Source organism: Mytilus edulis, chromosome 6, assembly GCF_963676685.1.
Source record: "Mytilus edulis chromosome 6, xbMytEdul2.2, whole genome shotgun sequence".
Taxonomy (NCBI): Eukaryota; Metazoa; Mollusca; class Bivalvia; order Mytilida; family Mytilidae; genus Mytilus; species Mytilus edulis.
In genome coordinates, this window is record NC_092349.1 from 7,138,299 (window position 1) to 7,154,255 (window position 15,957).

At 32.2% G+C, this 15,957-nt stretch overlaps 3 protein-coding genes across 3 annotated transcripts in view; 2 read left to right on the forward strand and 1 right to left on the reverse strand.

The window, feature by feature from the left end:
• The first annotated feature begins 3,793 nt into the window (after positions 1-3,793).
• LOC139529038 (immunoglobulin superfamily member 11-like) overlaps positions 3,794-15,957 on the forward strand; it is a 238,474-nt gene continuing 226,310 nt past the window's right edge. Inside the window, exons 1-2 of the mRNA XM_071325273.1 lie at positions 3,794-3,812; positions 5,171-5,563. Of these exons, the coding sequence (XP_071181374.1) occupies positions 3,794-3,812; positions 5,171-5,563 (412 nt within the window). The remainder of the gene's footprint in view (positions 3,813-5,170; positions 5,564-15,957) is intronic.
• On the forward strand, positions 6,684-9,095 carry LOC139527037 (uncharacterized). The gene is made up of 4 exons (XM_071322290.1): positions 6,684-7,907; positions 8,222-8,342; positions 8,552-8,656; positions 9,008-9,095. The coding sequence occupies exons 1-4, from the start codon at positions 7,819-7,821 to the stop codon at positions 9,077-9,079; spliced, it is 387 nt and encodes a 128-aa protein (XP_071178391.1). The 5' UTR covers positions 6,684-7,818; the 3' UTR covers positions 9,080-9,095.
• Positions 8,026-12,172, reverse strand: LOC139527036 (uncharacterized). The gene is made up of 2 exons (XM_071322289.1): positions 10,584-12,172; positions 8,026-9,954 (listed from the first exon to the last, which is right to left on the reverse strand). The coding sequence occupies exons 1-2, from the start codon at positions 11,929-11,931 to the stop codon at positions 9,614-9,616; spliced, it is 1,689 nt and encodes a 562-aa protein (XP_071178390.1). The 5' UTR covers positions 11,932-12,172; the 3' UTR covers positions 8,026-9,613.

Below are 15,957 nucleotides of genomic sequence, written 5' to 3' on the forward strand. Positions count from 1 at the left end.
CAGATATACATAATGAAACTATTATTAACTCATTACATAAAACAAACACGAATACATAATGAATGACCAACACAGAATTGACACACCCGACTCAGTCCAGGCCTCAACGCAGTAAATATGAAAATGACGTCACATACGACGGTGAAAAGGCATTGAAAATTACGTCAGATACGATGGTGAAAAGGCATTAAAAATTTGAACATATGAAATTTCTATAACAGCAGAAAAATTACGTCACATATGAAAAACTATATCTCAAAAGTAAGATAGAATTATGATTGATTAAAGATTAAAATAGAACTAAATATTGATATTGCATTTAAACACAATGCATATTGCAATACTTATTAATAGCAATTAACTATAATATGTATATGTGCAATTTGTTATGAATCCAACTTCAAACTTAAATTATCGTACAGATTATGTTGACCAAAATTAAATCTAATAAATGACGGCGGTGATTAATTTTTGTTTCCATAACACATAAATATAATAGAAAAGACGTCAACACATTTGACAAAATCCGATGAGAATTACAAATATAACATTAAACATTTAAACCAAATACATGAGTTTGGGATAGACAAGTACCGTAACACGTCTTATAGTAATGCGAATTCACACTCAGCAAAACAGTCACAATCGGGAATAAGTCACGTTTGGTAATTAAAAGATTAGACGACATAATGACAAACCACAATCTACCATGTGGTAAAAATGTCCTTAGCTAGTTTGGTTAAACACACATCGTATGGATCCACCAATTCATGATGGTGTCCATAAAATTTACGGAGTGTCAATTTTAATCTGTTCTCCTCATAACTTTGTTGGAGAAGTTTCTGCGTAAGTAGCACACTCCTGTATCATGTGTATATGAAGTCCGTATAGCGTAAACAAGCACGTGAATAACGTATCAATTGTGATATGTAAACACCATACGAAGGGGCAGATGGTATGTTACTGCTGAGAAATGGGAAATTGATAATTGGGAAGTTGAAATCGTCCCGTTTGTCATAGATTTTCGTGTGAAGTCGTCCATCTTCGTCAATATTGAGGAAAAGATCAAGGTATGAAGCAGTCCTTCTAGTATCAGTAGTATCCTTAATTTCAAGTTCACTGGGATATATGAGATGTAAGTATTGGCTGAAGTATGAGTTATTCAATGATAGAACATCATCAATATATCGGAAAGTAAAATTAAAGAATTTCGCAAGGTGCTTTTTATTTTTGTCTTTTAGAAGGTTTTGAATGAACTCTGCTTCATACGAGTACAAAAACAAATCAGCCAGCAGGGGTGCACAATTACGAGTTGGTTGACCGTTATGGAATAACCGTTCCACAAATGATATCGGATATGTTCCTTACGTCGTAACTACAATCCCCTTCCCTTTCATGAATATGACCTACCGAATTAGACTATTTACCGGATTTGTAATCACATAAGCAACACGACGGGTGCCACATGTGGAGCAGGATCTGCTTACCCTTCCGGAGCACCTGAGATCACCCCTAGTTTTTGGTGGGGTTCGTGTTGTTTATTCTTTAGTTTTCTATGTTGTGTCGTGTGTACTATTGTTTTTCTGTTTTTACATATGAAGACAATATTATTGGAGGCTTTATCTGCTGGAACAACGACATATTTGTCATGCAAAGAGGATAAAGCATCCACAACCTCCGGATTCTTGAAAGGGTTAAAAACTCTAGTACTCATATTACATCGTAGTTTATGTATGCGCCTCTGAATGCATGATCGAATAGCTTTGATCCATTTAGACAAAGTGTCCAGTTCTGGTTCGTCTGGTTCGAGCTTTACCCATTTTCTTGCATAGTCCTCAACTGCATCCATCAGTAACTTGAAATTCTTTTTCCAGTTGATGATCTGGGGAATTCTTTATTTTGGTCCCTTGGCTAACAACTCTCTTAGTTGTTCATTGGTAACGATGCCAAGGTCACCAGTAATGATATGACCAGCTGGACTGTAATTGTATTGTGACGATGTACATGAGCAATCCGGAGGCTTGGATTTTGTATCTTTGAGGTTAAAAGCCTCTAAAACTCTCTTGTGGTTGAAAATCTTGGATGCAATAGACTTGGTGTAAGTATAAGAAATAACAGGTGTAGCTTTATTTTTGAAGTAATCAGGTATAGTTTTTTGTACAGATTTTTGATGGAAAATATTGCTAATATTTACAGCATCTAAACCTTTATTGGCGAATTCTACCTTAAAAAAATAACGTTTTTCCTCACTGTTGGATGTAGTGGATACGGGTTTGAATAGTCTATGGTTAGCAATGTCCATGATAATTGAAACTAATCTATACAAAACAGAACGAGAATCAGTAACGGAAGTATTTTTGGCATCTTGAAATAGTAAAGAAAGTTTTGACAATGGAATGGAGTATAATTTAGTTCTAATGTGATGAATTCCTAAAGGTTTTTGAACAGACGTTAATAGACTATCAATTGGTACGGTGTGTACAGCAGGTGGTATATATTTTCTGTGACCATGACTTCTATTTCGTCGAGCAGAAGTATTAAATAATTGTAATGTATTGACGGTACTACGTACACCTGGGACTAGACAAAATACCTACACCATCAATTTTGTCATTGCATCCATAGGGAATGGCTGTTCCCAACTCTCTTATCCAAAAGTCTTCTCTTTGTAAACGATATGGTGTACTCAATATGGGGTCATTTGTTTGATGATATATTTTAATATTAATATTAATATTTAATATTAATATTAATATTAATATTAATATTAATAGTAATATTAATATTAATACCAGAATGGAAAATCTAGAAAAAATTCTAGTAAAAGAAAATGCAAATCAAAATGAACGAATATTGCATGCACATACAGTAAGGCAAGAAAGCGAAAGTTTTCCTATAGTATTCTTTTGAAAACAATGGTCTTCCTTTTTCGGTTTCAACACAAAGTAAGTCTTTAAAATACTGTTATGAAAATGTCCATTGGATATTTTTGTGAGAGATTATGAAACCATTTGATTTCTTATGATAGATGTCAACTCATACAGTTAATTCAATCTTCATTATTATTTATTGTTTTCAATTATAATATTATCATAACATTTTAAGCATTGTTTTTTTCATTAATTTCCTTTACTCATATAGGAAATCGATATACTTATCTCATACGTTCTCATTTTATTGAACCCATAAAACATAATACAATTGACACACTTCATCTTCCGTGTTTCAATAAAAATGTTTGGAATAGAACGGATTGTACTGTATATTTGCGTGTTACAAATTATTTATAAATATTTCGGTAAGTGTTTTTTTAAAATTATTATTAGTTATATCAAAATAGTTTCTTTTGAATTAGGCATGAAGTTACCCAGAGGACAATAAATATCATTACCCAAATAAACAAAAAACCATACCGTTTATCGAAGACAATCACATTTGCAGAAAACTAAAGTGTAAGCAAACAAAATCTACCGAGAACTTGATATGTGAATTCAGATGCTCTTAAAGGGTTAGATATTTCTGCTCTATATGTAAAATCCGGTATTATGCTAATAAAGGCTTGTGTATACGACAAGTGAGACATATAAGTTGAAAAAAAAGGTTCGAAAGATGAGAAAGCCTTCATAAAAGACAAGATTCACTTCAGGCCATATATGCATATTTTTAAGGATCTTTAATTAATTTAAACTTTATTTTATTGTTCAAAAATGACAAATGGATTAGACAAAGTAAGACCCTATCATATATTGTTAACTTTAAAGTAAGCAAAACTACTTTTATTGCCATTGTGAATATGGCATTAAATTTTAGACGTAAAGTCTTGAAAATAAATAAAACCCCCAACTTATTAGTAAGCTATATATTGGGTGCAAGGGAAAACAGTTTTAGATATATATTATGACAGAATCACTTCTATATAACGGATGTTCAATTGAATAAGAATACACAAAAATTAAACTACATAACATCAGCATAGGAAATAAATGAGTTTGTACCGACATTTCAGATAAAAAACTTCCTTAATTCTAGTTTGTTTTGATGCTTTAAATGATTCATTTTCTCGATTCAAAAATTGTCTTTTTTCTAATTTGTCTGTACCATATTATATCACAGTTTATGTTTTCCATTGTTTGTAGGACTACATATTTATCCAATTATAAATTGATTGTGGGATTGCTGTATGTAGACACTACTTTTAATAAGTTTATTTCATCTTTGGTGAAATAAATTTTAGAATTTGGATTTTCAACGAGATCATATCTGACTAAAGTCACTAAAAAAATGTAGTCTGAATCTCATGCCTTTTTTGTCATTGAAATTCGTACGACAAATCCAATTTCTAGTTTTGCATGATTTTGGTTAGGACTTATAATTAATAATAGTTAGAGATATAAGGAACCGAATAGTGCAACTTCGCGTTAACTTTATAATAGTTAACAAAGTAACATCTCTATAAAGGTCGAACTTTCTTTGACAAAATTGACCTCAGACATTCTGAAGTAGTATGCCCTTTTTGCTGCAGTTAATTTGGTACCGAAAGATTTGGAGATTATTGCGAATTTAATAATATTTATTTAACTATTCTATTGCCGCAGATTGTAAGCTGCTGTCAATACCAATATTACTCTTCAACTTTGTATTTGTTTGGCTTTTTCACTATTTTGATCTGAGCGTCACTGATGAGTCTTATGTAGACGAAACGCGCGTCTGGCGTATAAAATTATAATCCTGGTACTTTTGATAACTATATATATATGTGATAAGTTGTCGGCTTATGGCTATACACTAAAACCATTTATAGCTGAAAAAAAAACGATTTGATATTTTGAAATGCTCATTGTAGCATTTATAAATACATTTGAGTTTAACAACTCAGTAGTAGAACAAAAAGACCAATTGTTCTTGTCATTTACTAATTTGTGACATTATCTGGTTTTAAAGGTCAATAACAGGTACGTACGTAAAAATATTTTAAGCGTATAAATTAAACTTAGCCACACAACTAGAGACACATTTCCAAAAGTAATATTAGTTTAAAGACATGATTTAAATTAAGTCAAAACATTTCTTTGAATGATGAATACGAGTTACCGATTCACTTTTTCATCTATACTAACTAGAAAGCTTCATTGCAGGTAAAATGATTAACATGTGTAAGTCTTTATTACAGATATAGAGGCTGTGAACATTACCATTAATCAAAACATCATTGGACTTGTTGGCAAAAATGACACTCATTTAACATGCACTTTTACAAAAGATATAAATCAAATTTTACTAAATGTAGCCATCATTGCAAGAAACAAAAATGGAATTTTTCTAAAGAATGAACCTGTTGCAATATTTCGAGCTGACAAAGAGGGAATATTTCCTCCATCAGGAGATTATCTATCAGGAAGAGTTACATTGACAAATATAACAAAAGTATCGACTAGGGCAACTTTGAGATTCGACAACCTGGAATGTGAAGATGAGAAGGACTACATGTGCATTGCTTACTATATTAACGATTTTGGTGTCTTTATCATTGATGAATCGGAACCTACCAGCATATTGGTGAAAGGTGAGTACTTTTCTCTATCAATATTTTGTTTTTGACGATACCTTAAAATTCTAAAGCTTGTGTTTAATCATTGACCTTACAAATTCTAGTTTTGATGCGTATGTTGTTTGGATTGTATAAAAAAGATCATTAAAATAAGAATTCTAAGAAGTATAAATAAAAATCAAAATTTTTTTTATCAAGTTAAATTGTATTATTTAATGATATATTTTCAAACGACAGATTCGATGGTTTTAAATTACAATTTATAAATGTTATGAAAAATAATAACAGAACTTAAGATACAATAATTCAGTCACTGGCATTAATGAGAAATCACATGCATTACCAGAATATATTAGTTCTTAAAAAAAGAAGAATACACTCTTTTCGAAAAGTAACGGCTTTTTATATTTTGCTTCCAATTAAACTTGACCTTTAAAAGATTATTAATCAATATGCAACATATATCTATACAGACCCAATGTATGAGTATTCATCATAACCATTACTAGTACACGTGTATGGCCCCACACATTACAAACGTAGTATTCTAGACTTGCAGATTAATGGTGATTTTATTGGTAAATGAATCGGTCAATATAATACTGTCACTTATGCTATAACTTTGACTTCAACACATATAAAGATTGACATATTTCAACAAAAATGGTACTTTAATATAACATTTAGTACAAAATTAATATTAGTAAAGCTTTATCTCAAAAGATATTTTAGACACATCAGCAAATATATACAACATATTATAATATTTTTAGGTCTATATTTTTCTCATATATAAACACAATGACCTTTCTTAATACGTTTTTCTTTTTAAATTTTGCAGTCACTATAAAAATGAATAAAGCTGTCTGTCAGAATTCAGTTTTATTTAGAAGAAGAATATGTTTTTTTTATTTAAAAAAGCCTCATTTAAATTCTTCATTGCTTAATACTGTTTCTACAAACACGACACATATATGTAAACAAAGACAGACCTTTAAACAGGCCACCTAATTAACCTTCAGAGAGTCTTTATAAGAGTTATTTATCGTACATAGAGCGAAACATTATATATTGCGGGGCTTTTAAATACTATTTTTACACCTACATGACAAATAATTAGGTGGCCTGTTTAAGGTAGCACAATACAAAGATTTTTATACCTCCAATTCCCCTCTTTTAAACTGCTGTAACTTTCTCAATAATGCATGGATATTCATAAAAGTGGCATGTATGGATAGCTAAGAGATTTATCTTTCAAATGAATGCAGTGTCAGTATTATGCAACCATTATGCAATCAATTATGATGCTATTAGTGTAGAAATCTCAGTCTGTGTACTTAAATGAATTTAGCTTTGTCATCTTGGTTGTTAGATAAAAAGTTCTTATCAAATCTTATTCTACACAGCATGACCTCCAAAACTGTGTCTCAGATTTTTCCTATGATGTTCTATTCTCTCTCAGACCTCTAATTAGTGTAAACACTCTGACATCAATATAGTACACAATGATTAATTGGGTGTAAAATCTGTTCTATACATTCCACTAGAAATCTGAGACACGGTTTTGCAGATAATAGGCTTAGCAACAACATATACCAAAACCAAGCCTCTCGGGGTACCAATGAAGGAGCTAATTTCAATCAAAGTCGGAAATTTCATGTAAAATGCTATAGTGGAAAAACCCCAAAATACTACTTTTCCTCTGTGTAACCTCAATTTTCTGTGTAAATGAGACAAAGGTACCATAGAAACAGCATAGGATTGACCTTTAATCATAAATCAACAATAATGTGACCAGAAAGAACGAATCAATTTACACAAACTATAAATAAAGCTTAAAATGCACACCCTGTATACAAAGATCCTGGAATTGGCGGGAGAAGTTACATCACTTTGACCCAGCTTAGGGTTAACAGCTTACAGATAAGGTCACAACTCCTCCCCCACTGACTAGACATGACCCATGAATTATAACAGGATAACAACAGAAACCTGAGATTGCTAATTAATACATTCCTCTTCTTTATCAAGGATTATAGTCTTTCAAAATCAAATATTAACTGTATCAGAATATATTTCTTCACAAAAAACAACTTGTTTCAAATGGTAATTAACAAAAAGTAAGATTTATTGATGCAATCCTCCCCATATCAAATGGAATCTTCCATTAAAGTGGAACATTAAAAAAAAATTCCTTGATATTTTAAAATTTCATCCAAATTCCATTTCAACTTTAAAAACAAGAACAAAATCCAATTGACAAATTAAACATGCCAAAAGTACCAAACAGAAGACATAGTCACCATCTAAATGAAGAAGATGAAAAAAGAACTTTTGTAGAAGCAGTGAATGATTGTGGGTAAGCTATGCTTGTTGTATATAGGATATATTGGGGTACCACATGGGGAATTACTGAAATTACAACCTTTTGATGTCTGAAATAAATTCTATCAGTAAATTGGTTAAAAACACTTCTGCATTTTTAATAACTTTATTTTTCTACTATTGCTTTTCATGTCATCATCCTTCATCTCTTTTCCAAAAAAAAAAAAAAAAACCACTTATCAATTCCGACAGAATATGAATTAGATATTTGCCACTGGATATAAAGCAAAAACAATAATCTTTTCATCATTTATATCACCATAAAAAAAATATTTTATATACCTGTAGGTTAAATGGGGAGCAGTTTGCAGATTTTATTAAAGACAGTGTCACTTCCCAAAGAAGAAGAAATAGGGGTGACAGGAAAATACGATGGATTTTTTATTGTAACTGGGCACATTCAATGAAGGTATGCATGAAACAAATATAACGAATCAAATAGATGATATTATTTTATAAAAGAAAAACAAAACCATAAAAAAGAAATAATTCTTGGACATCGGCATAAAAATTCATATTTAAATAAATCTCAAAAGTTAAAGAAGTGCTAACATAATGTCAACATTTTTTTTATGTTACTTTGCCTCATGATGTTACATTGCCTTCTTGTTTTGACAGGACGCAGAAATAGGTACTGAAGATGCCAACTATGCCTGGCCAAAAGAGGTGCTTAATTATCTCAGATCTGTGGCACCTTTTGATGTGAAAGGGGAAATAAAAAAGGTTTGTATTTCTTTATTTTTTATGAATTTTGGTCCTGTGTCCAGTGGCAAATATTTCAATTTTTTTAATTCATGATGACATTATTTTGATGACAGCCATAACAAATCAAATATGATAACAAAGCAAATGATCTAAAATAACAATAAAAACAAAAAAATACTTAACTTGAATACATGAGAACTATCTAGAAGGGTATTCATACTAAGCTAAGTCATCAGTTGCTTTGTATATATTTAAAATTTACAAGAAACCCACTAAAATATTAAACATAATATTTTATACATCTATAATAAAATCAGTAAATGCAATCAAATTATGTAACTGAAATCTGTCATATTTTCTCTATTACAGAATGCTCACAAAGTGTCCATGGTGCAGTTTTGTGAAGTTGTTGGCAGGAAAAATGACATAATGGAAACTTGACCAAATTAGACACGGGAAATAAATAAATAAATGTTTCAATAAGTAAAGTGTTTAGTCAACATTTGCCTGTTCACATGAACCTCTCTTATGTCCTTTCATGGGATTCCCACATTTCTTGCATTTACGATGTGTTTTGTTTTTATTACTTGTTACAGAAACAGATGCACTACTATAGTATTGTTCCTTTGCATAACTGTCATGATACTGCAATGAGTCCAGTTTTCCAGCTTCCATGGCTTTGAGGTCCTTCCTTCTTTGTTTTACATTAGCACTGTGTTTATACGCTGCATGTTTAAGCCTTGTATCATCAATTCGCATCCACAATGATTTGTTGTTTATCCCAATTTTTAAATTCATTTCATCAAACAGCTTGCTGTTGTAATTATTCATTCCTTCGTTAAAATGTCCAACAGCAAGTGCAACTCCTAATTGTATTTCAGAAGGACTGTGATACTCCCCTTTAGGAAGGTAACTCCATATCACATGATGTAATGACTCATTCTGGTTTTGAGTCAAACAATTTTCTGCTCCTTTTTATAATTGCAGAGATGACAGTTTTTCAAAGACGGGTTTGAGCATTTCAATAAGTACTGGACTTAAGGGATTTTTCAGAGGTCGGTAACTGCTTGTTCCTAACACTTTGTCAGTCTGCCATTTGCACCATGATAACTCACCCTCTGGGCAATAATGATGTTGTGGTTCTTCCTTTGTGCTAGAATAATGAAAAAGTATGGCCATCACATTTTTTTGCATTGCTACGGCATCACCTTTGTTCTTTCTGATCGCCATACCATAAAAAACTTGAAAGCTGTTGATTAATTTGTTAGTCAGTCTACCCTTCCCCGTCATTTGCTTCCCATCTGCAAGTTTTTTACCTGTAAGAGTAAAGATTTTCATTCAGCTATAAATATTTTTGAAAAATTCAGTAATAAAAATTCTAATAGAAGGAATGGAGAGAAATAAACCCAAAAGCCAAAAATTAAAAATAAAAAAAAAAAACAAAAAAAAAAACAATTAAGTTAATTTTTTTTTACACTTTCCAGCACAGATTTTTTTTTAAAAGATAGGATTTTTTTTCGGCTGGGGGGGGGGGGGGGGGGGGGAGTGTTGGTAAGTGATTTTTTTTATATTAATCTATTTAGCATGTTATTTCATCACGCTCAGAAAGTTTAAATTTCTACTATTTCACATTTGCATGTTTTATAGAAAGCATTTATTCATTCATATTCCAAGGAGAAAATACAAAAAACAGTTATCCTGTAATACTAATACTATTTAACATCCAGCTGTGTTAATATGTTAACATATATTATATGACATTTGTGTCAATAAATTAATTGATAATCTCAATCCTCATTACTTTAATGCATAAAGTATATATACCACTAATAACTGCGTGTATATATATATGTAAGTAGAATTATATTTGAAAAGACAATCTGTCTATGAGAAATTATTGTATATACTGATTATATTATTACTTTTTAATAAAAAGATTACATACCTTTGTTTTGGTCAACTAATCTCTTCAGATGTTTTCCCATGCGTCCTTGTATGTGACCAACACAATCTTCTTTCTGTATTATAATGTTTGGACCATACGGATGGGTAACTACAACACTACCATATGCCGAACTGTCCCCATCGACCACAAATGTTGTATACTGTAGTTCATTGAACTCTTCTGACCTTCTAAATATCATGACAGCACCTTGAGCTTCCCTGGTTTTTGCTGATCCCTCGTGATTTAGAGTGAACACTTTGTCATGTTCAACAAACCATGCAAGAAATTCTCTTGTATTTGTTTTTCCCTCACGTTCCCATTTTTTACATCCTTTACATTCATTTGACAAAGTCACATAGTCGAGTACTTTCCCAGTATCAATAGATATAACACTAACAAAGCCATTCCTTGCACTGTATCCCACATGAACCCATGATCCATCCACATGTACAGATACCGCACAGTTGCATGGTCCTTCTCCATCCCATTCTGAGGAATCACACTTTATTTTTTTCAATTCTTCGGCTGACTCTAACATTGTGTCCCTACACGTCTTTTCTGCTACCTCCTTTAATGCTTCAGTGTCATTTGTATAAGGTTTATAATTTATAGGAGCTGGAAGGTCCATAATAGAACAAAATTTAAACAGAGCACTTCGAGATTTTCCAACTGTTCTCATTGCCAGGACAGACAATCTGTTAATGTCCTTAGAATGACCAGATCCATATCCAGTATTGGAATCTGAATAAAATTCACATGTATGGTGACAGTTCTCACAAATCCAGTGAAGTCTGGAGCAAAACCCACGTTGGCCTGGCAAGATTTCAAGCTTAAGGGATCCGATGTGACAATTTCTGCACACTGCTGCTGATAAAACACTTTCTTGCAAAGGTTTAAGATGAATTATAAGTCTTCCGTGTACTCCTGAATTTGCTTCATCCTCTCCAACCTCATCACCATCTTCTTCTTCCTCTTCATCATCATTTAAATCATTAAAATTATCTTCTTCATAATCCGATTCCTCATTTTCAGACTGTCTTATTTCAATGTTCCATTCATTGTTCAAATCTTGGTCACTTTCACTATTTTCATTTTCACTTTCTTCTCTACTTATACATGTACCAGACGAATTCAGTTTTCTGAAGGATACACTTTGATTTCCAAAATCAGTGCTACTGTCAGTGTCAGAACTTTCTTCACTTTCCAGTTGTTCAAAAGCATGTGCCTGGTTGTAATAAGAGCCTTTGTCAGATTCTTTAAGAGAATATTTATACTCAAAGAACATCGACTTTTTATCCTTTGTAGATTTTTTCCCTCTTTTCCTTTTTCTTGATTTACTATTATCCATCCTTTTTTTTTTATAAATTACTTTCAGCAGTGAAAAAAAATCTCCCACATGGTAATTTTGTCTGGGTTACTGATAACAGGTCAAATCATTGTCCAATTATCTCAAAGATAAACAGTTATAAAGACCGCCCACATGTTTTATCTATTCTTGGTCAGCCATGGGTGTTTGTTTACCAAACTAATTAGCATCAATAGTCATTAACAGTAAAGAAATTATGATTTATTATTTCTTCTATAGGTAAAGTATGTAAATAAGTATTAAAAAGTGCCAAAATTGAAATTTTGATATAAAAATGTATCTTTTGTATTGTGCTACCTTAACATAGCGATGTTTTAAAGTGGAATACATAGTTTTTCGCACTTTTCCAAGGCATTTGCACCTTTCACATTACAATTAAATTTGTTCAAGACTGGTTTCTATTAACTAAATGAAAGAATAAAACGTGTACCAAGCAACAATTACACTATATTACTATTTGTTGTTATTTTACTTTCTGCCGATCTGATTGGTCGAGCTCAACTGATTGTAATCATGTGTTCTTAGACTGCATCAGTTTTAGGAGATGACTCTGTTCCATGATTTCGTATTCTTATTTGTTTTTGGCTTTTAACAAGTCTCAGTAACTACAAATACTGTCAAGTCGTATTTTCTTGTTAATTTGACCTGTAGACACAATTTGTAATGCATTTTTTATTCAATGTTTACTTATTTTTTGTTATATCTCGTCTTTCCATTTTTCATATGTACCACCAATGATAAGCATTTAGTATGATGAACACATTTTCACTTCTGTATTCGTACTATTAATAAAAAAATCCCTTTTGTTAGAAAATATATCTGTACAATGTACTCCTGAAAACAAATTATCATATTAAAATTAACCTGTGTACGATAGTTTATTTGACGCCATTTTGTCCTAGGTTAAAATTGTCTTTTTGACATTAAACTATCGTTTATATTGATAAATTGTAATAGACCAAACTTATTTTGTTGGTAGCTGTTAAAACGTTAACGCCCGCTGCAAAGTGTTTCTCATTTTATATATATATATATATATGTATATATATATATGTATAAGAAAATTATTAAAAGATAAAAACGGTTTCAATGCATCACTTTTTTACTAGTACTTTCACTGCTTCCGCAGATCTTCAGGTAATGTGACTTGTATATAAATACAACAATTGATTGACGTTAACAATAGTATGACGTTAACAAATACAAGGGAGACTACTAATGTCATTTTAAGACTTTAAAATGTTACGTTAAAATTAGAATATCATTTATCATTTAATCCCGGGTTGAGAATGTTTATGAATAATTCTTCCTTCTTCCTCCGGAGAAAATCATTTTGACGATTGACCATATACAGTGGAAATATTTTAAATCGTCCATTAGAACAACGATGGAAATGGTCGTTTGCCCTGATGAGTGTTAAATCTTCATGGTTGGTTTGCTGTCTATGTAAAGTCATTCTAGTCCGCAGTTCATTTTTTGTCTCTCCAACATAGAATTCCTCACAATTTGAACATATGAGAGAATAGATGACGTTTGAACTTTTACAAGACATATTTTGCCTCACAGTAAAATGCCTTCCATTTTTGAAATAAATTGAACTTTCTTCTATTAAATTTGGACAAGTCATACATCGTTTATCGGTACATTTTTTTACAATTGGCACAGTTTCATTAAAGTCAAATTTTGAAGATGTTAAATATCGTTTCAGACTTTTCGACTGTCTTTTGCTGTTGATAATCTTCTTTTTCTGTAAGACCTTGTCCATTCTTTCACTTTTGTGTAAATTTGTTTCAATTTGTCGCATGAAACTAAAAATGTCATAATCTCGCGGATTATAAGTTGTGACAAACGGAATAATTTTGTTTAAATTGTTCGATGATTCCTCGGTAGTTTCGGATCGCCGTGATTCTGTAACAATTGGTCCTTTTGTCAGTGCCTTTTGAATTCCATAATTTATTACTTGTTCCGGGTAGTGTTGCTTCTTTAAATACGCTTTTAATTCTTCCAGTCTTTTATTGCGTAATATGTCTGTACTTGTAATAGTGATTATTCTTGACGCTAGATTAAAAGGTATATTTAATTTAACATGTTTTGGATGGTTTGAGTAAAAATTTAAATACATATGTGTATCAGTGTCTTTAGAGAAGATATCTGTGACAATTTCATTGTCTTCCGTTATAATAACCAAAATATCCAAAAACGGCATTTCCCTGACATTTCTGTTAATAGTGAAATGAATATATGGATTTAAAGAATTTAAATCAGAATGAAAATCTGAGACAGATATATCCGAATTCCAAACTATAAAACAGTCGTCAAGAAATCGTTTCCAGTTATATATACCAAGTCAAAAATGGTACAACATCACCATTACATAACTATATAATGAACAAATATTAGATATTTCGGATAACAGATATCCTTCTTCAATAATAGCACGATGTCAAATGAATCATGTATATATATTTAAACTGAGAAACTTTTTCTAAATCTTGAAATTTATACAATTTAAGCGAACACCACAGACGCTGATACAATTTTAAAATTTCCAAACACGGCGCAAAGATTACAAAGATATGCCAAATGAAAAAAGTTATTTTCGATGTGAACTAGCACAACTCTAAATTTCCAAAGGTTGTGACAGTTTAGATGTGCCAGAGAATTCCAAGCCTGGTCGATTGTATTTTCTTCCCAAAATACACAAGGTTAACAACCCTGGTAGACCCATTGTATCCGCAAACGGCCATCTGACCGAGAAAATCTCGGAATTCGTCGATTTTCATTTAAGATCTCATGTAGAAAATCTTTCTTCCCACATTCAAAACACTACAGATTATCTTCGTAAAATGAAATCCATGAACCCTCTTCCTCCGGAAACCCTCCTTGTCACTTTAGATGTCACCTTATTGTATACCAACATACCTCATGATGACGGCATACAATCCTGTAGGGAAATATGGGACTCGCGCAATATTTTAGAACCACCTACTGAATGTTTAGTCCAGCTGCTTACTTTGGTCCTGAAATGCAACAATTTCACCTTTAATGGTGATCGTTATCTTCAAATAAACGGGACAGCGATGGGGACGTAAATTGCACCGTCTTACGCCAATATTTTCATGGGCAAATTAGAAAAACAAATTATTGCAGCATCTTTATCCAAACCTTTGTCTTGGTTCCGTTTCATTGATGATGTTGACATGAAATGGATTGAATCCCAACAAAAACTGGATGATTTCATCAGACATGCAAACAACGCCCACCATTCAATTAAATTTACGTATGAAGTTTCCGACTCTTAAATATCTTTCTTAGACACAACCACATTAATAAAGGACGGTGTCATATATACAGACCTCTACTGTAAACCCACAGATAAACATAAGTACCTTTCTCCCCAAAGCTGTCACCCCAAACACTGTACAAAAAGTATCCCGTACAGTCAAGCTCTCAGAGTCAAGCGGATTTGCTCCTCTGAGGAGGCTGTCATGAAACGGTTACAGGAACTTCGCGGATATTTGACAAAACGAGGTTATAAGAAATTGGACATAGATAAGGGGTTTGCGCGCGCTAACAATAACAGCCGCAATGACCTCTTACAGTACAAACGGAAGAGGCGCAGCAAAATAGTCCCGTTTGTTCTAACATACAATCCAGCCTTTACTAACCTTTCACGTTTGATCCGTGCCAATTGGCAAACTATTGCCAAACACCCTAAATTATCCAAGATCTTTCCCAATCCTCCTGTCTTAGCTTTTCGGAGACCAGCAAGTCTGAAAGACTTATTAGTTAGAGCTGACGTCTCCTCAAATAAAAGCTATTCAATTGCAGGGTGGTGCAAGTCATGTGGTAACAGACGTTGTCTGACTTGTCAACAAATACTAAATACTCAAACATTTACTTGCCACTCGACTGGGTCTGTGTACACTGTATTTTGCAATGTAACTTTCAAAACCCAGAATGTTGTATACCTCCTTCAGTGCCGATTTGGCATGCAATATGTTGTCG

Coding starts and splice junctions, on each gene's coding strand:
- LOC139527037 (XM_071322290.1), top strand. CDS start 7,819: ATGCCAAAAGTACCAAACAGAAGACATAGTCACCATCTAAATGAAGAA. Junction 8,343..8,551: donor ACTGGGCACATTCAATGAAG/GTATGCATGAAA, acceptor TTGTTTTGACAG/GACGCAGAAATAGGTACTGA. Junction 8,657..9,007: donor TGAAAGGGGAAATAAAAAAG/GTTTGTATTTCT, acceptor TCTCTATTACAG/AATGCTCACAAAGTGTCCAT.
- LOC139527036 (XM_071322289.1), bottom strand. CDS start 11,931: ATGGATAATAGTAAATCAAGAAAAAGGAAAAGAGGGAAAAAATCTACA. Junction 9,955..10,583: donor ATTAGTTGACCAAAACAAAG/GTATGTAATCTT, acceptor TTACTCTTACAG/GTAAAAAACTTGCAGATGGG.